At 38.2% G+C, this 21,290-nt stretch overlaps 1 protein-coding gene across 1 annotated transcript; it reads right to left on the bottom strand.

Annotated features, from left to right (window-relative positions):
- Positions 1-893: 893 nt before the first annotated feature.
- Positions 894-20,419, bottom strand: LOC128878464 (protein gooseberry-like). The gene is made up of 5 exons (XM_054126685.1): positions 19,962-20,419; positions 13,306-13,444; positions 12,141-12,430; positions 3,667-4,080; positions 894-3,196 (listed from the first exon to the last, which is right to left on the bottom strand). Exons 1-5 carry the CDS (start codon positions 20,020-20,022, stop codon positions 2,613-2,615), a joined length of 1,488 nt encoding a protein of 495 aa, XP_053982660.1. The 5' UTR covers positions 20,023-20,419; the 3' UTR covers positions 894-2,612.
- Between the last annotated feature and the right edge of the window lie 871 nt (positions 20,420-21,290).

The raw sequence follows: 21,290 nt of genomic DNA, 5'->3' as shown, positions 1-21,290 counted from the left end.
ATCGACAAATAAATAAACATAAATGGTGGAATTTTACTTCATAGTAATATAGTTTCATAATATACAAATGTTTCACGAATTAATTAGGTTTTGGGTTGAGTATTGCTGCACAGTGTACAGACAGATTTCCGATAATTATCTATAACGGAATTAAATGTTTGTTTACGGTTAATAAAATGACCATACAGTGTAAGAGTAAAATCTTTTAGGTCATCATTGGGCTCTACAATCACATGTGTTTCTCAGTAATTAGTGTTTTCCCCAGTTTGTATATTAACAATTTTATTCCTTATATTTTTTTAGATTCAAAAAATATTTTACACTTTTCCTCAAAATTCCTTTGCGAAAATTAATTAGAAAATGTCAGCAATAATGCTATTAAAAGAAAAATGCGAAATTGCCCTGTGCCCACGTGGTCCGACGCGAATGCGTCAATAATAAACAGGAAAATTTGTCAAAAATTGGAATTGGACATTTACGATCGAACGAGTTGTATCTTCTATGACTCACAATTCATCGATTACCCTTATCTGATATTTAAACAACGATTCTTTAATTTTACAAATTTATAGTAACTTTTTGGAACATTCGTTCGGCAAATTAACATAATTGGTAACTGAGTATTAAATCACAATTAAACATATGATCAAATTATCAATTACTAGTTCATCGTTAGTCGACAAATCGATTAACTCTAGTCACTTGACAAGAAATTTCTGCAGAAAAAGTTCCAAATAAAATTCGTTATCAAAATTGCAAACCTATCAACTACCTATTATTTACACGTTTAATTCATTTTTGGTCGCACTGTATACACACCAGAACATATTAGTGGAAGATTAAAAAGGAAAACCCGAAAACCATGAAGATAGGAAGAAAATATGTACACTATGTAATTAACTAACTACGGTATTAATTTAAGCTATACAAAGTAAGAGAATGTACAATTGTTACAAGTAAGAAACTCTCGCGTTATTTTTTACGACAGTCGCCTGCAAACTGTCTCCAAGTGTTGACAGCGTGCGCCAATCTTAACTTTAATATTTACATTTTCAGATTGCGCAAACATAGATACAATCACTGGACTCGTTCGTCCCCGAGGCTAGGAAGATTTTAAAAAGATTCATTATTCTAACTTTTATACAACGACGATGTTACATTATCGACCTAAATTTAAAACTTAAATACTTAATGGATTTATTGGCTTGGCTTGTTTCATTTTCCTAAGTCAAGCGTAACTGCTTGTATGTCCATTATGGTTCGCTCCTTTCTTTGCAGTTGTAAAGAGACTGTTTAAATTCTGTTAACGTGTAATTTAAATTTCGCATAAAATATTTTCAATGTTCCAATCTTAATCCTACTGCAAATGATCCTATATGAAAAATTGAAACATGTGGTTACTAAAGAACGTTAATCAATTTGTAATTAATGAATGTATTTCCATTTTATCCTAATGAAAATACGATTATGATTTCGATTGAATTTACCATGTTTCCCAATTCTGGTAATCTTAATTTCTCTCATAAATGATTAAAATAAATAACTGTGCTAAAACGTACGTTTGCATTGCAATTTACAACAAATTTGCATTTTTCAGTTCTGCAATCATTTGTTCGATGCAACATGCACGCAATTCCATTTTTAATTCTCTGTTGTCGTCGATGTCTCTCACAAAATGTTTAAATAAATAGCTACATCTACACACTGTCTATTTATCTACAACAAAAGACGATCTGGATAAGGACATTTCAATCTTGCATGCAGACAATACATGTATACATACGTCACCCTGCATACAGTAATCGAGAATTGCTAAGTATCTTTGTTTACATATCTGAGCTCTTTAACCCTCAATTGGTAGAATAAATTATTAATCGATTAAGTGATCATAATTACATCAATGCACCACGATACTTGTGATTGATATTTGCCATAATTATGGTCACGTACAGCCACATCTTCGGTAACATTCTATGGCAACAAATCGATATTTCGTATTTAGAATAATCAATCGAATAATTACGTGCGAAAAGAGTTTACAGTAGATTTAGTTCAGTCCAATTGCTTAAATTGTCTCTTTACGAATTTCACATCATTTCCTGATGTTGCCAATATTACTCGCGATTATTTTCTTTTATCTAAACGCTCTGCGATCTATATAATAAACGACTTGTACCATTCTCCCCTTGTACACTTATATTCTTCTTACAACTTGGTTCCTTTTATCGCGTTACATGCGTTATGCTCCCTATCCTCCCTTACTCCTTGCAGCAAAGACTTCATCCCTTAAAGATACCTCAACTTAAAAATTAATTTCATCTACTCTGCTGAACTCCATCCAAAACGCCTCGATTATAGATACAATATACAAAGTTTCAAAGAGAGAAACAATTAAACAATTTAACAGCTTAATTCATTTCAACTACGTTCTACCAATTGAAGGTCCGAGCACGCGACTTTGAACGCTTAAAAAAATGGCATGGCTTCAACATGCACAAGCCAAACCAGTTGGCAGTTGCATTTGAACATTTTTAAATCATGTCTAAGCCACTATGAACTTATTATCACTCAGCTTCGATAGCCTTCGATCTACCCCAAACATACACATCGCCTCAGTACCAACTGTAAAACGGTTGATGGGGTGCTGGTCTAGGGGGTTGTTGGAAACCCTGAGCGCCATAGTGGCTCGCAAAAGCTTGATGGGGGTGAGTGGGGTGCGCGTGAGGTTGTTGCAAGCTGGTAGGTGGACTAGGAAGTCCGACTCTTCCACCGCTGGTAATTGGAAGATTCCACGAGGGCGATGTGCTCCCTTGGCTACTCTGTTGTTGCTGTTGTTGCTGCTGCACCGGCGACACCGAGCTTATCGGTAGATCCGACGAGGTCAATTGGTCGGACGACTGGTTCGAATTGCCTGAATTCGGACCCATCATAGTCACCAACGAGTTGGGAGTCGGTGGAAGTTGGTGGCTGCTCGGCTGCTGGTAGCTTGACCCAGACGCAGGAGTCACGGGGGATCCCTGGTGGGTCATGTGGCTCATACTAGTCGACGATGTAGGTGGTAAAAGCGAGCTTGGGTAGGTAACCGACGGTGGCAGACCATAACTCGGTGTAGAACCGACGGAAGAGGGTAGCCGGGCCGAATCTGGCGTCAGCTGATGAGACATCGTACTATGATGCGAAGCGTACAGCTCTGGAACTGTATAGAGAAATTTCAGTTGATTAAAAGGTTGAGGGACGGTAGGCTGAAGGAAGGTAAAGCGTTTGGGGATGCTTTGGATACACTGATAGAGGTAGCAGTGTTGGTGAAATGTCGAAACGCTTTTTCAGAAAGACATAGTTTGTATCTAGCGATGGGTATGAAGCTGGCTCAAGGAGGTTTTCAATTATGTTAAGCTTGAATGACTCGAAGAGTTTGGAGGATTTGATTTGCTTAAAAGTTTGCAAGTTGTTTGAAAACTGATCACTACTTGTACATGGAACTTTGAAGATAAATAATATGAGAACTCGATATCGAATTTTGAAAACCTTGGACACTCGACAATGACAATTAACTCACTAGACGACACGAAAACACATCGCTATTTATACTTGGAAGATTCAAGTTGTACTAACAATGAGAACCCAAGCTCTAGAAGCCTCAAAATCCATCAATAAAAATTAACTCACCTTGACTGGACGAGAACGTGGTGTCTGGTAGGGACTGTCCGTGAGAATGGGGATGCGGATGACTCGGAGGAACCGTAGCGGCAGCATGAGGATGAGGTGCTCCTGGAGGATGAAGAACGTAAGAAGCCGTGGGATAGGCCACCGAGCTAACGTAACCACCAGAAGTGGTGGAAGACAGCTGCTTCCTCAGTCTTGCTCTTCTGTTACTGAACCAAACTTGAATCCTGGCTTCCGTTAACTTGGTCCTCTGCGCCAGTTCCTCTCTGGTGTAGATGTCTGGGTACTGGGTCCTCTCGAAAGCCCTCTCTAGCTCGTCCAGTTGGTGGGCAGTGAAGGTCGTTCTGCTTCTGCGTTGCTTCCTCTTCAGAGGAATTCCTGGCTCGCTCTCGCAGTCGGAACCGGAACTGGTCTTGCCTGGAAAAAGGAATTAACATTGAATGTTTATCAAAAATTTTCCTTTGGTAACGAGGTACAATAATTCACATTTTCAAATGATCACTTTCATACTTTCATTCATTTCTTTTTCTTGTCGAAAGGACAAATCCTTCGTTGCCAGATCCTTGTTATCGTAAAGAAATGTTAGACTAATAAGTAGATTTAATAATAATTCTTCACTGTACGATTTACAAATAAACTGTGCAAATAAAGTTGACAAAATGGGAGAAATACGATTCGATATGTACTCCTTGAAGATCCTTTCTCGACTGATTCCCATTGAAACTCTCAACCGCGTCTTTCTCTTGAACTATTTACACTTACAGCACGCACTTTTACTTGTTCTTACAACTGGCAACCGATACCATAACATAAACATTTGTTCGATTTTATCCGCTCTCTTCCAAATATTCTCCGTTCACACTTTGTCATTTAGATACTAATTTCTCGTAGCTATATTCTAGTATGATGTATCCAGGAATCTATACATTTGTTTGTAGTTATTAGCGTTGACTTTTCTTATTTTAATTTTCTGTCTACTTAGAAAGACGATTTTAGACTGCATAGAAGATGATTTTCTACATCAATATACAAGGTGGAAGAAAGAGTTAAGGAAAGAAAATGAATGGTTCAGAAAGTACTATATTTGTAGTAATATATAATCGGTGGAACAAGGACGGAGCGTCTTCTTTCGTCCTTCAATTCTTGTACGCAGTTTAAATTAATTTACTGAAATTAAATCTAGAGTTAAACTTGACTATAATATGTTAATATATATGTTTGACTATGTATGTTACTATATATAAAAATGTACAAAGTCTCGTTTAAAAAAATTAATTTATTCTTCAGATCACCCACACCGCCTACAAAAAAATTATTTACTCCATATAATGTCCCCCTTTGCACTTGAAGTTTGTGTTCGAACACCTTTGTGTTCAAAATTCTATTCGCTAAAAATAAATAGTTTTCTAGACAGAGTAATCAGTGCAGTGTCAATCAATTCTCAATAACGCAACAGTATTTATACAGCAATCATGATTTTGCAGGGCCAGATTCAAACGAGTAATACTTTGCTGCAACACTAACAATTAGATGCCTCTACTTCATGGCTGTTCATTTTTTCATAGTAACCGCGTCGTTAAACGATACAGCTCCTTAACGAGGCAGGAAAGAGCGATTCACAACGCTAAATTTCCTGCCTGTTTTGCGTTAACATTCCGCTGGTTATCAGGGCCGCGGAACACGTTGCGACGATACAACAGAAAGATAAAGAACGATGGGGTGCCAATACTAGCGAACCAAATAACGGTGCCGCGTCTAACAGTTATTAATTCCTCAGGATCGATGGTGTCACATACCCAACCTCGTCTCTACGTGGGTGAACGCGGGTCCTGGTTTATGGTTTGTTTTGCCGTGCGAGAGTTCAAAAGGAACCGCTCCCTGGCTCGCTTTGTGGCGGTTATTTCACACTCGATTCGCAATCGATTCGTTTGCCACGCTCTTTTTCCTTTTCGTTTTTTTTCGCGAATCACTCCCTCTGTATCGTTTTCGACGAGTATTGCAACGGGCTCGACCCTTTGGCCGATCATAAGTAAAGCGCGGATGTTTATGCAAATAATGTGGGATCAAGGGTTTTCAAATAATCGAGGTGCATAGGTGTGGCTTTTATGACAATTATTTCATTACGATCTTATGTCACAGTGAAAATTCGTTTGATTAAAAATCGATGTGTTTGTGACTGTTCGTTTAAGGAACTCTATTTTTTACAAAGATGGACTTGCTACTTTCGTAATAAACGACTGCGAGTCGTTACTTTCGAATAAACGAATAAACTACACTATTGTATTTGGCTGTGACTGCTCATCTGTTCCATTCGATACCGAGAGAGTTGACTAGAATGCTGCACCTAGCTCTGAATGTACAAGCTCATCTATTTCATTCAGCTCTGAAAGAGTTAACAAGAATGTTGCACCTAGCTCTGAATGTATAAGCTCATCTATTTCATTCAGCTCTGAAAGAGTTGACTAGAATTCTGCTCCTAGCTCTGGATGTATAAGCTCATTTGCATCATGCAATACTGAAAGAGTTGACTAGAATATTGGACCTAACTTAGAATTTATAAGCTCATTTATTTCATTCAATACTGAAAGAGTTGACTAGAATGTTGCACCTAGCTCTGAATGTACAAGTGCATCTGTTTCATTTGATCTTGAAAGACTTAACTAGAATGTTGCACCTAGCTCAGAATGTATAAGCTGAAATGTTTCATTCAGCTTTGATAGAGCTGGCCATACTGCTGCATCTATAAAAGAAGCATTTAAATTGTTGTGTCTAGATCCAAAAGAGATCCTCGATCGTTTTAGCCAGGTCTGAAAGAGCTAGCTTCCACATTCGATATTTTTCTCGTCTCGCACTTACGCAGACAAGCCCTGCCACTTCGACAGAAGTAAATCAGAAATTCCTGGACCTGCCACTGTTTCTATTATTTTCCCCCTCGTGGCAGAGCGTTTCACCTCGTACGCGAACGGAATTCGAAAGGGGGTGAAACGCAAAAAGGCCAGACCGCTCACATTTTTAGATTACGGTAGATTCATCATCGCGACCGCGAACGCAGAAACGGACGACACACGCGTATAAAAAAGAAACAAGAAAAGAATGAAGCCTGTTTCTTCCGCCGATGGCCTCGGTTGCGTCTTGAAATTGTCGAGTGGCTTTACTCGGGCCGCGACTAATCGGCCGACGACGCCTGACGCCGGGACGCCCCGCGTTGATGCCCATTCGACACGGACTCTATTCCCGGACGGACCGTTTCTTCCTTTTCCTTTCTTGCATCGGCTCGTTTCAGACGTTCCGCAAGCTTCCGCGCTTCCCAACACCCTTTCCCCCTTCCTTCTCTTAATTACTATTATTGTTATTATCGCGGCGAATAAATCCTTTGGTCTCCCGGAACGCTTTGGTTGCGGAGAGAATTTACATGGATATTTTGGATTTACGAACGGATCTGGCAAGTTTCTGATTTTCTCGCAGGAAAAGTACGCGATATGAACTATTGAAATTCGGTTTATTTATTTGTACATGTATGCGTAAGATCCTCTAAAATTTTCAAATGTCCAGGTCGATTTGTTTATGAATAACGTGAAAAGATTCTACGTCACGTCAAGCAGAACGGATTAAGTATGTTCATGTGGTTGGGTTCGCCCTGATGGTCAGGACAAATGGAAACTTTTATTTTTTTGTTTTATTCATTATGAATATGGTTGCAGCCTGAATTAGGGGAAAAGGGATTGAATGAAAATTGACAGAAGCGTTTTTTGTAGGTACGTAAAATTTGAATTCTATTCAAAATGAGAAAAACGAGAGAAAAATGCATTTGAAGATTCGTATTCAATCAGACTGTACGAGGGACTTTGATAGAAATATTTAAAAAATCATAAGGAACAAGAATATTAACACACGGAAATGTCTACATTTTAAAAAAAGAATACCTTCTATTTTTTCTGTAGTTTGTATTGCACTCCGACAGCTTCATCAACTCTGACAGGTAGATATTATGACAGTCCCACATTTTTATAATTACTATAATTGTCACTGTCGTAGCGAAGAAATCCTTTGGTGTACGGAATGCTTCAAGAATAGCCAAAGAAATTTTTCGTGAAGTATTTCAGTCTTGAGAAGGTATAAAAAAAAATTCTAACTGGATCTACAAATTTCTAAAGTTGAAATTTCAAATAGTTACGATACATAGATCATCGACACTTTAACGTTTCCAGGTGGAAATGATTATAAATCGTTTCTTTAGATGAAGTCATGTAAAGTTTTTTGGGTTTAAATTGTAGCAGAAGACGAACTGGGCAAAATTATAAAATCACGACAGAAATTGCATCTTTCACGGAACTAAGCGGTTCCTACCGGCTAGTAATTACCAAACTTTCGAACCCGATATTACCCCCGGGGGGGTTGAAAGATTACCAGGTTGTCCGTTCTACGCGATTCTGCAACGTAGCTTGGAAGATATCGACGAAGACACGTCACACATGGTTTTTCTATTGAAGAAGAAACGAAGCAAGATGTCTTTTAAACTCTAATCGGATTTCACCTTTATGCCAAATTTACAAAGAATTCGAAATTTGATATGGAATTCGTACGGCAATGAAATACTTGTTAATTTAAAAATTTTCGGAAATTTTTAATTCCTTAAATGTTGATTAAAATTCTAAGGCAATCGAGCAATTGGCAATTGCAACAGCAAAGAATTAATTGTCCCACGAAATCTGAGATCCACTTCTCAAATTTTTACTCTCGATTTAAAGTCTCTTCGGTTACAATTGAAATTTTATCTTTTCAATTAAATTTGAGATTAAGTGGAATCTATACCTGCCTTTTAACTTCAATTGCAATTGAGATTCATGTTTCGAATTGCAAGTGAAGTTAACCGCAAATAATTTGTCAACCACGTGATATATTGATTTGGAATATGAATGATCAATGTTGGAAAACTGGTTTAGATCAGGATTCGATACAATTTTTTAACCTTGGCGAAGTTCATTTCTCTCAGTGAATTAAGACTGTAAGGTAAGAACTGTATTTCCTAGGTAGTTTGACAAATGCAAGCGTCCAATGGTCGGCGTCTTTTTAGGTTTCTCACCCCCTCCGTTGTTTTTGCCCTCCTCTTTTTGTTTGGAAAGGGCGGCCGACCATCGGGCTGATCGACTTACAAATCTACTGAGCAGTTTCGTCTCGTTTTGCTCTTTCATGTTTGCCGACGTGAATTTTCAAATGATCCCACGGCAGACCACCGCCGTCGGTACTAGTTTCATTCGTCTTCCCGTTGGGGGTGGAAACAACCCTCAATCCGTGAGAAACCTTTGATGTTTATCGCTACGGTTTACGAGTTTCTATATTTCTTCAAACAAATTCTGAACTTAAATAAACAGAAAGAAAGTGTAACCCTTTTCTAATAGAAATTCGAAATTACCAAATTAAATCTGGCATCGAAAATTTAAACAAAGTATCATTTTCAATGTTCGTCTATTTGTGAATCTGTTCTAGCATTCATACATTCGGAAGAATATATCATAAATACGGTGATAGTATGACTATCGTCATTTTATTTAAAAAATTTAAAAAAAAAAATTTTTTTTTATTAATTTTTTCTTATTTTCATTAACTTTCCCTGGAAGAAATGAAACAGGATCGTTCACCCAAAGGGTTTCTAGATCCTTTCGTGGATCCCCTCGCAGTAGACTCGCGCGCACCCGACTCGATACCACCTATCGAACTTTCGGTCGTGTGCACGTGGGCATGTACCGGGCGGCGAGAAAATTACAGACCCGGCGCCGGCTACCGACTGTTCGCTGCGGCGAACGAGAACCGGTAATTTCCAAGATCGAGAAACGCGAGGCTGATTAATGCGCGAGCATTTAATTTATTCATTCACCGTTTTTCAGATCCTGCTCGGATCCTTGGTGGTCTGACGGCCAGCTGATAGGGCGTGCCATGTATAGGCGATCATACGCGCCAATTTCGCTCGCTACTAAGTCCGACTTCGCAATTTTCCTATTCCCAATCGGTTTGCGGCTGTTACGTAGCGTTCCAGCTACTACCAGTACGTTTCGCTACTTCTACTCAGTCGTGTTTGCGCTAACGGAATGGGAGCGGGTCATTTTGAATACGACTGCGGAAGTATTGAGTTGATTCATGCGATCGTGCAATTTTAATTTTGTTGTGTGAGGACACCGTTGAGAGACGAATTTTTAAGAGTTGCGGTACAGGACAAAGAGATACGTTTTTGTTCATATTTCAGATATAGTGACACAAAAAAGTTATACAGTAAACTCCAAAAAGTTTCAGTGCGCCGTGAAAATTTTCTTGTGGTCGCGCTGAATGAAATTCCGTTGCTAAACAGAATGTGGAAAACATGCATTATGTTTGCTTACGTTGTGCTACGTTGAAAAATTTAAAATTATCGGAATGTAAAATAGAATTAACGAGGAACTACTGTAACGATTATAATTTTGACAATTTTGAAATATATTAATATAATTTGGTGAAATATTTCAAAAATATTAAGTAACAAAATAAATAATTTGAAACAGTTGTATCGTATTTTCGTTTCGATTAAAATTTGCCAAGGTCTTCCACCGGGCGAAGAGAATATAAAAAGTGTATTATAGCGTGCAACGTTGCAAGCGTTCAGGCAGCATTCTATCGATCCTCGAGATCTCGCGAAACGCGCCAATTTTAAACTAAATCCTTCCCTCTCGGATCTTTCTTTCGCGGAGTTGTTTAAAAGATCAAAAAAATATGGGTGGAAACGGTGTTTCGCGGCAACTAAGAAACGCGTTTTCGAATCCTCCAGGATGATTAGAGTGCCGCGAATAAAAGTTTCAGCTTCGAGTGGCGAATTAACTGCGAAGTACACCGCTAAGCTCCGCTTTTGATCTCCCTCGTAATTTACAGCGTTATAATTTTCCCTGGGATGGAGTATTACGTTGCACAGGATGCTGTTTTACTCTAATGGTTGCTTTTTATCGCGGACATTACGTTTTGCTGGTCAATTTTTCGCGTGAGCTACCACGACGCACCGTGAAAATTTTTACAAAGCGACACGCGAGACGGGGTTCCGTGATATTTGACGCACTATGGCGATTTTACGATTCGAAAACATTTATGGAGAGTGCATTTTGAGGAAGTGCTTAATTCGGTTTCAGACAAAAAATAGTTCCTGTTATATTTGGGTTTGGAATAGGATCGATTTCTTGATTATTAATACATACGATTTGTTCTGTTTTCGTTATCTAGATTCAACTTTGGAGTATCGACTAATGTCTTCAAATATTTCTACCACATTATATTAATTTCTAGATTAGAAATTAGTTTGGAACTAGTTCAAAAACTAGCACTAGAAATACGTCAACTACTTCAACATATTACATATTTTTATAACATGAAGTTTCGTGTCAAGAATGAACATGATTTTTTGTATAATTTTTTTTTGCAGTGCGATACTAGTACTACAAATACGTGAATCAATGTCATTGTACATTGTCTATGATATCACTGTAATTACTAAAATTGACAAATACGTTTTTCGTTTTTCATTCAATTATATTTATTGAACTTGAAACGCAAAACAAATATTTTTAATAAATAACTCTCATATTCTACATCAGTTCGCAAAGAGGAGTTGCCTTTCCCGAATAGTTACAATTTTATCGCCGTGAACAATCCCAATTAATTACAAAGTTCACTGAAACATAGGTGTTATAATATCAGCGTAATTTCAGTGATTTACATAAATACGGGGAGCGAAATTCTGTTGCGAGAAAATTAGGTGTTGCAATAAAAAAAGATGGCCGATTCAATTTGGAGGGAACTCGGGTAACGAGAGCCTCCAGGACGAAATTACCAGCCGGTGTGTTGTTATAATCTAATTTTGCACGGTGGCGCTGTCACGGGAATATTTGCGAGAGGCTGATTCACTGATTCAGGTGGATCATCAATCTTGGTCAGAGCGGTCGAGAAAAGACACGAGACCGGCATGCTCTCGATCGAAAATGTTTTTGTCAAGATGTTCACGAAGCATCCCAGTATTTTAATAAGCAATTTTACAGGTGAATTGAAACTAGAATGTTAAAAAAAAAAATACTTCTTCCATCTCAATATATTATAAGCACTCGATTAAATAAAATACTGTTAACTTCTCTTGGAATGATACAATTTATTAGTGGTTTTCTAAAAGGATATTTAGGACATTGTTTTTTAATAATAAACTACGCTTAGGTATCTAATTTAAGATAATTTTTGGTGTTTCGGTTCCTAATGTACAGTGGTTCTTTTCCAATGTTCACTTTAGTGACATTATGGGACCATGTTTTGTTTGCTTATATGTTCAGTAAAACACAATGAAATTTGGAAGACAACTCGTGATATATTTCTTTATAAACAATTTTTTAAAATACCACTCATTATAGGCCCTTTAGTGTTATGTTTCCTTGTTTCTATCAAAATAAACAATAATTCTTGAAAATCATATTTACCATCGCCAAGCTTCGTCTCGTCCTCTGGATCTCGTCCTCTGAGAAGCCTGGAAATCGCAGAGACGCTCGGAGCGCTGGTCCTGTCGCAAATTCCTTCCTTGATAAGCCTGTCACGAATTTCCCAGGAGAAAATACCCGGATTGTCGCGCTTGTATTCCTCGATCCTGGCCTCGACTTCCGGTGTGGCTACTCTCGGCTTGCTGCCGCCGATCACCCCTGGTCTGATACTTCCTGTTTCCTGGTATCGATTTAGAATCTTCGATACGCAACCGTGCGACACCCTCAATTGCCTGTTCGAGTGGAGAAATAATAATCGAGTATAATTCTTTTCAATCGTCAGAACTGAAATTGTAGAACGAGGTTCGAGAAACTTTGCAGACTCGTTATAAAATACTCATTGACGTCTTCGTTGCAATGGCACATGAATTTTAATATTATCTCTCGATGCAAATTAATTAATTTTTTAGAAATGTACGTTTCTTGAATTGTTACGTGTTTCTAGAGAAAATTAATGAAATTTGTCCGAAGATAGTTCGATAATAACGTGATATAGGTTATAAATGAGTATTTATAATAACGTCCTTGTCTTGAAACGTAGCATGATTTATAAAAAAAAATTATGTTAATTCTTTACGTAAAACTTCAAGTTATAATAATATGCAATGTGTCGATATACGTTTAGATGATATTTTACACTAAGAGTACTTACTTAAGTTACTTACAATATTAAACTAAAACATTTTATTTACTCTGAAAAGATTAAAGGCTTAAAAAAGAAAAGGATTCTACGTTAACTAAACATTTTTATTCGCATTCAGAAGAGAATACATTTCTTAAGCTTCCAGATTATATATTTTCATATTTCAAAGATCTGTTAATTACACGTTTTGTGTTCCTCTTCGAGAGGTCACCTAGGAACGAACCCCTAAGTAAGATATATTCCTTGGATCTTTTAAATACAAGAATATATGTACTGCTCTGAAGATTCAATAAATATACTGTCTTTCGAATAAAATAAAATTCACGCGTTAAAAAGGCAACTCAATCTCGTTGTATTACTTTCTTCTTCATTTTATCGAGTTACTGCAGGCCTGAGAAGTTTCGCATCATCTCTCAACAACGCCCCGTGACTCGCGAATAACGTGTTCAGATATTGCTTGGTTACCTTGAAATAACGCAGGGCCTGACGCCCGCAGCAGCCATCTCGACGATTTTCAGACGTATGTGATTCGGTAGCGGGCGACCGTTTATAAAAACGCCACCGAGCTGATTGACGCGTCCCTGACCTGGAATCGATCCCAAATCTGCGACAGAAATTTGTCGAAATCAGAACAGGATACACTTAGCGGTCCATTCAAATTTTTCAAGGCAGATCAAAGTTTCAAATTTTAGATTTATTAAATAAAGGAATATCCTGGGGAAGGCGAGTCTTCCTTCTCGATACGAAGAAATGAAAACTAGCGTCACGTGTACAATTTTGAAACGTACGACTTGCTGATAACGGAGAAAGGGTTTCTCGAAATTAAGGAAGAAATCACTTGCACCTTATTTCATATATGTATATGAGTTGGTAATGAGCTTTTTTAAAAAGAGGTTTAGAATTTTGTTTTTCAATAACAAGGTACTGCAGGTGTACGACACTTACGCGACATGATCTATTAATGTGATCTAGATTAATTTTGATTATGTGTACTTTCGTTTAAAATAAATTCCATACCACTTGTGTTTTATAACATGTATTACAAAATCCTGAAGCTCCTTTTGAAACATTTTTATAATACCAGAGATCTGCTGCATTAGTGTATGAAACCCATTATTTAAATATGAGATCGATGTTATCCTTACATATTAAAAAGAGAGGAGTGCTTTTCCAAGATACTCATTTCTTTTCACTCTAAGAGCAATCTTACAGCTAACAATTATTCAATCAAATTCATTAATCGCATCTAAAAGAAAAAACATTTCTGTTCTTTACGAGGAAGCTATCATTGCTCGAAATAAACAAATATTGACTACAAAAGGAAATCGTGAAAATTGCCTCGAGAGTTCCAGAGAAAAGAAAATAGCTAAAGAAGGTCTCTTTTCCACTGGATCCTTTACTTTGAACGATTTGGAAAGTATCCGGCGTTTTTCCAACGGAGCGCAGGATCCATCGATCGAAGGCCGATTGCGAAACCGTGGATCCTTTTGTTTCCGCGCGCGAACGAGGCGAGAGAACAGTTACTCGGTGGAGAATAAAGAGAAACCTGGATTTATCGTTCCACCTTCGCCTCGACGTGTTTCCTGCTTGTCGAGGGGTAACAGGACGAAAGGGGGAAAGAGGAAGAAAGAGAGGTGGCCGAGATGGAGAGAGTTATTGGCTGGTGCACGGTCCCATAAATAACGATAAGACCAATGAATCTAAGGGTTTACGACGTACATAACACTGATAGCGTATAATTTGCTTGGCCGACTGAGATCTACGTCACGCGATCGCGATCCGAGCGAACTATTTACCTTGCCATATTCTATTTTTCTCCTTTTAATTGAAATCTCTGCACGCTCTTCGTTGTTTAGGGCTGCGATTATAGCGCCAAACCAATCGCGCTAACTAAAAGCAGTTTAACGAATGATAGCGATGCCAGTGATAAAATCTCCACTTCAAAGAAACGATGATTTTTTTTTTATAATTATGAACCATAAAGGATATGGTAGAATCGTTGGAAATGTTATCATTTCTGAAGCTTTATAACAGCGTGACAGTAGAACGAAACAGTTTCTTTATCAAGAAATGTATTGTCCTATTTGTTATTACAGTGTCAAGGGGCATTGAAATCGGTGACATCTTCTCGATGTCTGCTTTCGGATCTTTGACATCGTTCCTTTGCGATTGGACTTCGGGTTCTTAATTTCCTGATCCATGTTTTCATTTTCCGATTTCGATCCACCGAGTTTCCTGTTCTCGTGGACCGGTTCCTTGAAACTAACAATAAGCTAAAACATGGCTGGTAATTCGAACGTAACAGAGCCGTTCTTTCTTTGGCTGCGTGCAGTGGCGGACTCCCAACTAGTCGTGACAAATATTACGGTAACTGGATCGATCGCGATCGAGGCGAGCAAAAAGCATCCGACGCGGGTGTGAATCATTTTTGTGACACAGTAGCGAGAGGAAAAACGGTGTCTCCCGACGACAATGAAGACGGACTGATCGCCGGTGCGTAACGTTATGAAAACGAGAATATGGAATTATTGCTTGTCGTTCGATGCTGCACGATCTATGCGATCCATTCACTTCGCAGTCATTAATCACGTGAAATCGGAATTTAAAAAATATTCACACGGTCGCTCGCCATCGAGCAATTACATTTTTTTTCGCGATCTTTGCAACCATGTTGCGGTTTTTGTCGTGCGATCGATTTTTATTGAATACTAAAAGCAAGGCAATGTGCTCAATCTTTTTTGTCGAGAGGTTTGTGGAATAATGAACTGGATGAATGATAGTTTGTTTTTGGTGCGATCCAGAAATATACTTTTAGAGGATACGATCTAACAATAGAATTAAAATTGTAACGTTTTTCGTGGAAAACTTGTACGACTTGAACGTCGACATAGGAATGAATGACAACCTTCTATTGTGTTTTTATTATGTAAAATGTTGTGTAAAATTATTAAAATTTCTAGTCAATGCGTACACGCTCCTCTTTCATTGGTCTTATTAAAAAAGAAATATTTCCCGTCTCTTATCCCGAATAAAAGCAGTCGTTGATATAGTTGAAGCATCGATAAGAAATGGTTGAAACTACTACTAATCGATACAAAAATTCGCCACCTTCATCGTGACTTACAACGAAAGAAATGTTTCCCTCCTTTCACCGAAACTATCGCTTGAGCTCTTCGAGAGGAAGCCCCGCCTAATTCGGATCGTCTTCGTTGAACATTGCAACTGATTAGAAACTGACCGGTTTCCCACGCCGATTCGCGAGAAATCGTGCCACCTTGACGCTGGAAGAAGAACGAACCAAAGAACAAACCAAACGGCGAATCGTTCACGTAACCAAAATGGAGATGGAAAAAAAGTAGGCGAGAGCGGCGGATAAAAATAAGTAAGCGAAACGGTGATTTCAATTGCGCAGAATCCGTGGTCGGTTGCATAACCGGAGTTATGCACCGGCTCGAGTGCACCCGACGGCCCGGAAAACGCAGAACCGCGATAATGTTCACAGCCTTTTTTTCTCAAACCATCTGGACTCGAAAGAACTGTTGCTAATTGTTTCGCTAATTCGTTTGATTTTTCTCTCGTGGCGAGTTTCAAGATTGCTTTCACATTTATATTGTGATATTTAAGAGAGACTCTGCATATTGTTAAAGCTTGAAATGCTGAAGATAGTCCTGTTTGCTTTGTAAATGGTAAATAATATAAAAGGTATCGAAGATTAATGTTTCAAGGAATATTCAATTAATTCTGTTTCATTCTTAAATATATATATGTATATATGTATATATGATTTAATTACTATATACTTATTCATTCAGATTAAATTAAATTTTCTTTATTATAATGATATCATCCATCTTTCTTTACCAATTATTTTAATTGAAAAATATCAAGATGTCTGGATAATGGGAGTTTTGAATTTTAAACTGCTCGATTTTCCAAATTGTTATAACCTTCCACTAACACAATCCCTGAAGGGATTAAGTAACGAACGATTCTAATTGCCATTGTAATTCTAATTGCCCTGATTGATTACCATCGTAAATTCATTCGGTAGTTCTAACACCGTTCACCGCGAGATTTGAAATTTAATTAACGTTAAAATCGTAGGAAACTGTTAATCGCCAGTGCCACGGGGAACAATTAAAATAAAAATTTGAAAGCCTCCGCTCGAGCCACCTCTGCAATTAACGTTCGATAAAGGAAAGCAACCTCTGATAAATTAATCGAGATTTTTCGCTACCTGTTCTCACGCCGCGGCGTCTCAACATTCAGTAAAATAATTAACTATAGCCGATGCAAAGTGCAACGCGCGTAATTGCGAGAAACGCGCCCGCAACATTATCAATCTTCCAGGAATATTTAATTACACGTTCCCCGAGCGTTAAACGCTTCCATTTTGCATACAAGTCCTACAAACGATTCGTTGACTAATTGTCGGTTGCAATTAAACTTGCGCGCCCGACGCGTAATGTCGGACAGTGACAAATGATGATCCATGAAGCGCGTAAGCAACAAATGGAAAATGCAAAATTCCCAGACGGAATCCCCATTTGCATTAGAATTGCGTCTAACATCGTTTCCAATCTGTCTAATTATCGTACCTTATTGCCTGGGGTATAATTACTCCGACGCAGTGTTTACCATTATTCGCTGTGTTAATTATTTCGCTTAGCCGATTCCATTCTTGGAATTTTCGACGATTTTTAGATGCGTTGTTTACGGAGATACAAGAACTCGAGTACACAAACAAGATATTAGCTATGGCTGTCGTAAAGGCTAATTGATTGATTAATTTATTCGTTATTTTTTCTGGTACTGTTTATAAGAAACACATGTTAGTGTGAAAAATATGTATGGTCCAGCAGAATCTCAATTATTCAGATAATCGAGTGATTAAGTTTATATCGATAGAACTGAATAGAATTAAACAGAAATACAAATTATTTAAATAGAAATTGTACAATTCTCTTCGGTCTTTGATTACATTTACTTGAACCAAAACATTTTGGAACAATAATGATCGAATAAGAAACTTGGCAGTAGAAGGGTTGAAATTAAGAGTTCATTCGTTCCTGGATAGATCTACTCCTGAATATTATTCGCAATTTTAATAAAATGTTCTGCTAACTATTTTTTAACCGTCTGTTTAATTTTTCTTAAGACCTTCGCGATCAGGTAGGCACGGAAAATTGTCTTGAAGGAAAAGTATCGAAATTTATGGGGCAATAAAAGAAAGGTCGCGGAGTCTTTTTTCGAAACTTTCGAGTAGAACCGCTCATGAGGTCGGCATCGAAAATTTTCCGGTAACGAAAGTCAACAATACCGAACAAATTCAACGATTACACGGTCGATTTTCGATTTCTGGATAATCAACGAGAAAAAGCCTCGGCAGTGAATTCCAAATAATTCTCTAATCAGCTGGTTGACCACTGATTTAAATTAGATGGTTCTAACTGGCGACAATTTCAATAATACCTATCTTTCTTGTTTTTCGTTAATGCCACGAAAATAAATAAATTTATAATAATAACTCTTATGGTCATTAGCTTAGGAGTAGCTTTAATTTACAGCAGTCTAAATGGGTATTAATATCTACATGGCCGATTAAATGTTGATAAAATAATGTATAAAGTAATGTAATAAATCCTCTCAAGTAATGTTTCAAGTAAGTAAGTAGAAAGTTTTATGAATTGGAAATTTTAAAAAGGATAAGAATCCACGTAACACTAGCAGTATAAGTGATCTCAAATATATAAATTTTTCGACAATTAACTCTTATGGATAAGATCTAATAATCTAATAGATCTATTACCTGTCGATGTTATTTTTTATTTTACATCGCATGCAGTTAGTAGAAACGTGCTTATCGGGTACATATATTCTTAAGTGGCACGATATAGCGTAGCACAACATGTTAAATGCAAAAATGTTATGCAGGATATTTGCAGTCGATCCTAACAAGTTTTTTCTTGCCAAAAAAAAAGTCTAAAAGCGAGGAGCACCTCTTCGAGTTTTCTCAAAGCGACGGCAAAAGCTCCACGAGAAATGTACCTCATTATTTATGGCGGTCATTAATGGCAATGTTCCGGTCTTCCCGGGTCAGGTAAGGTTATATATCAATGCTCCGTTTAAAATCTTAAGGATATCCTGTCGGTAGAATCTGGAAGATCTTCTTGCCACCGGGTCGGTTGTAAAATTTTGATTTCCGAATGGTCCCCGACGGGATATTGCACAATACTAATGCGATCTGCCATTTCCTCAGCTTCTTGACGTTCCTATCGCTTTCAATTTCCTCAAATTTTTTTGTGACATTTCTTTTACTAATTTTTATTGCTTGCAAGCTCTCGTAGGATCATTACGAGTTTCTTAATATGTCAATTGAAACTTCTTTCAAGGAAGCAATTTTACTAGGTTCTCCACTGGTGTTAATTTAAAAAAAGACACTTTAAAATTCAAATGGAAGAATATTACTGGAACTAGTTGAATTTGTTTCTAATATAGAAGCTTTAATTTCGTCAAAAATTGATTTTGCTTTACTAATTATTTAACAAGTATTAGTACTAACTTCTAGCTACCTCACAGTGCAAGAGGCCATTTTCTAGATTCTCCACTGGTGTTTTAAAAAAGGACACTTTGACATTCAAATAATTGTTTAGATAAGTGTTTAGATACCTCGCAGTGCAAGAGGAAATTTTCTAGGTTCTCCACTGGTGTTAATTTAAAAAAAGACACTTTAAAATTCAAATGGAAGAATATTACTGGACCTAGTTGACTTTGTTTCTAATACACCAGCTTTAATTCGTCATAAATTTATTTAGCTTCACTAAAATTATTTAACAGGTATTAATACTAACTTCTAACTACCTCGCAATGCAAGAGGCCATTTTCTAGATTCTCCACTGATGTTTTAAAAAAGAACACTTTGTAATTCGGATACATAACTAAACCAAGCTCAACTCGTCTCTACATATTTATACAGAAACCTAAATGCTCCCTATTTCAGCTATCTCCAACCTAGTTGCAAGTAACTCTAAATTACCTAGTTACTAAAACCAAGCCTGGCATCTCTAAGAAGTGCATTCTTACAATCTAACGCTACCAAAGAGCCCATCGCAGCCTCTCACCTTGAAAGGGGTATCCAGTGAAGCAGGGTCGCATCATCGAAAAGTTAGTGGTCACCGTCATCTCAGCGCGTTCGCGCCCACCGGTGTTTCGCTCACAAAACGCCACAAACGCTGTCACAGCACTGTTCCTCCGTTCCGAGAAGCGTTCACCAAACCGAGTAATCACCAGTCCGAGGGAGACACTGATCGAAGCGGGCGCTCGTTGGAGAACCGAACAGAGATACCGTATCGGAGAGTGAACACGCTATATCCAATGACGACCGATCTCTGCTCTCGGGACCACGCTGTCGAGGAACTGTCACTCCGAATCTCCAGGATTAGTCACTTGTTCGCGCCACGCTGTTCAGGATCTGTCTGCACGCGATCCAATCCCGTTCGAGTCTCCTGTCCTTGGACCGCGGCCAGACACCTGTGCCCTCGAAACCGTAGCCTTTCGACAACTTGTCTGAACCTCGACAGATCGGCTTCCTGATCCTGACTAGCCTCCACTACCACTCGGCACCGAGGTAACTAACGCTTGGCCACTCCCATCGCGCGGTTCCTGAGACCAACCGATGGTGGGGTAACTGGCAGCGACGGTAGCTGAAGCTGGCCTGTGTTAGCCAGCGAGGATAACGTGCTCCAGCCGCGTTTCTACCTGTTTCCCCGGCATCGTGCGACCAATCCATGCTCCGAAACGTTCTCCATGTCGCGCCCCTAACGGCACGCCCAGCCGCGCATGAGTGGTAGCCTGCGGGGGAGGCCTGTGGAGACCATGCTGTCGTTGGGACGAATGCTCCTTTTTCTGGGTGCGCTTTGGTGGAAGGGGGAACCGACGAGATGCCACGTTTTTGGCGCGCTATTTTGCGAGCAGGGCTTCTTGGGAGGGTAACGTTGGTACTGATTTTTTTAGATGGGGAGAGTTTGGATGCTTCAGGATTCGAAGGGGATTTATTGGGATTTTAGATGGTATTTTGGGTTTTTAGACTTTGGAGATTTTATAAAGTGATGGTCTGTGAAGACGTTGGTTTTATTAAAAGATTTGACGAGGTACTACGTTTTTGGAGCACTGTATGGTTTGGGAATTAATGGGTTTTGAAGGTATTTTGTGATTCATTCGTTGACGATTTATTAACTAATTATTCGCAGATCTTTAAAAAATTTTTGAATGTTAAGATTCTATTGGTCAGATTTCACTAGGAATTCTATTTTTGGAGTACCGTACACTCTGGGAATTAATGGGTTCTGAGGGTGTTTTGTGATTCATTCCTTGATGATTTATTAGTTCATTATTCATACATTTTGAATATTTAAAACATGAACATTAGGAATCTATTGGTCTAATTTTAC

Source organism: Hylaeus volcanicus, chromosome 6 (genome assembly GCF_026283585.1).
Source record: "Hylaeus volcanicus isolate JK05 chromosome 6, UHH_iyHylVolc1.0_haploid, whole genome shotgun sequence".
In the NCBI taxonomy this organism is placed as follows: Eukaryota; Metazoa; Arthropoda; class Insecta; order Hymenoptera; family Colletidae; genus Hylaeus; species Hylaeus volcanicus.
The sequence above is the reverse complement of the archived record's forward strand: the minus strand, read 5'-3'. Positions and strand labels throughout refer to the sequence as shown.

Excerpts from the sequence above, each read along its gene's own strand:
- LOC128878464 (XM_054126685.1), bottom strand. The coding sequence starts at position 20,022 with ATGACGGTGACCACTAACTTTTCGATGATGCGACCCTGCTTCACTGGA. Across the intron at positions 13,445-19,961 it reads CACTGGATACCCCTTTCAAG|ATTTGGGATCGATTCCAGGT; the intron begins GTGAGAGGCTGC and ends TTTCTGTCGCAG. Across the intron at positions 4,081-12,140 it reads CGAGACGAAGCTTGGCGATG|GCAAGACCAGTTCCGGTTCC; the intron begins GTAAATATGATT and ends TCCTTTTTCCAG.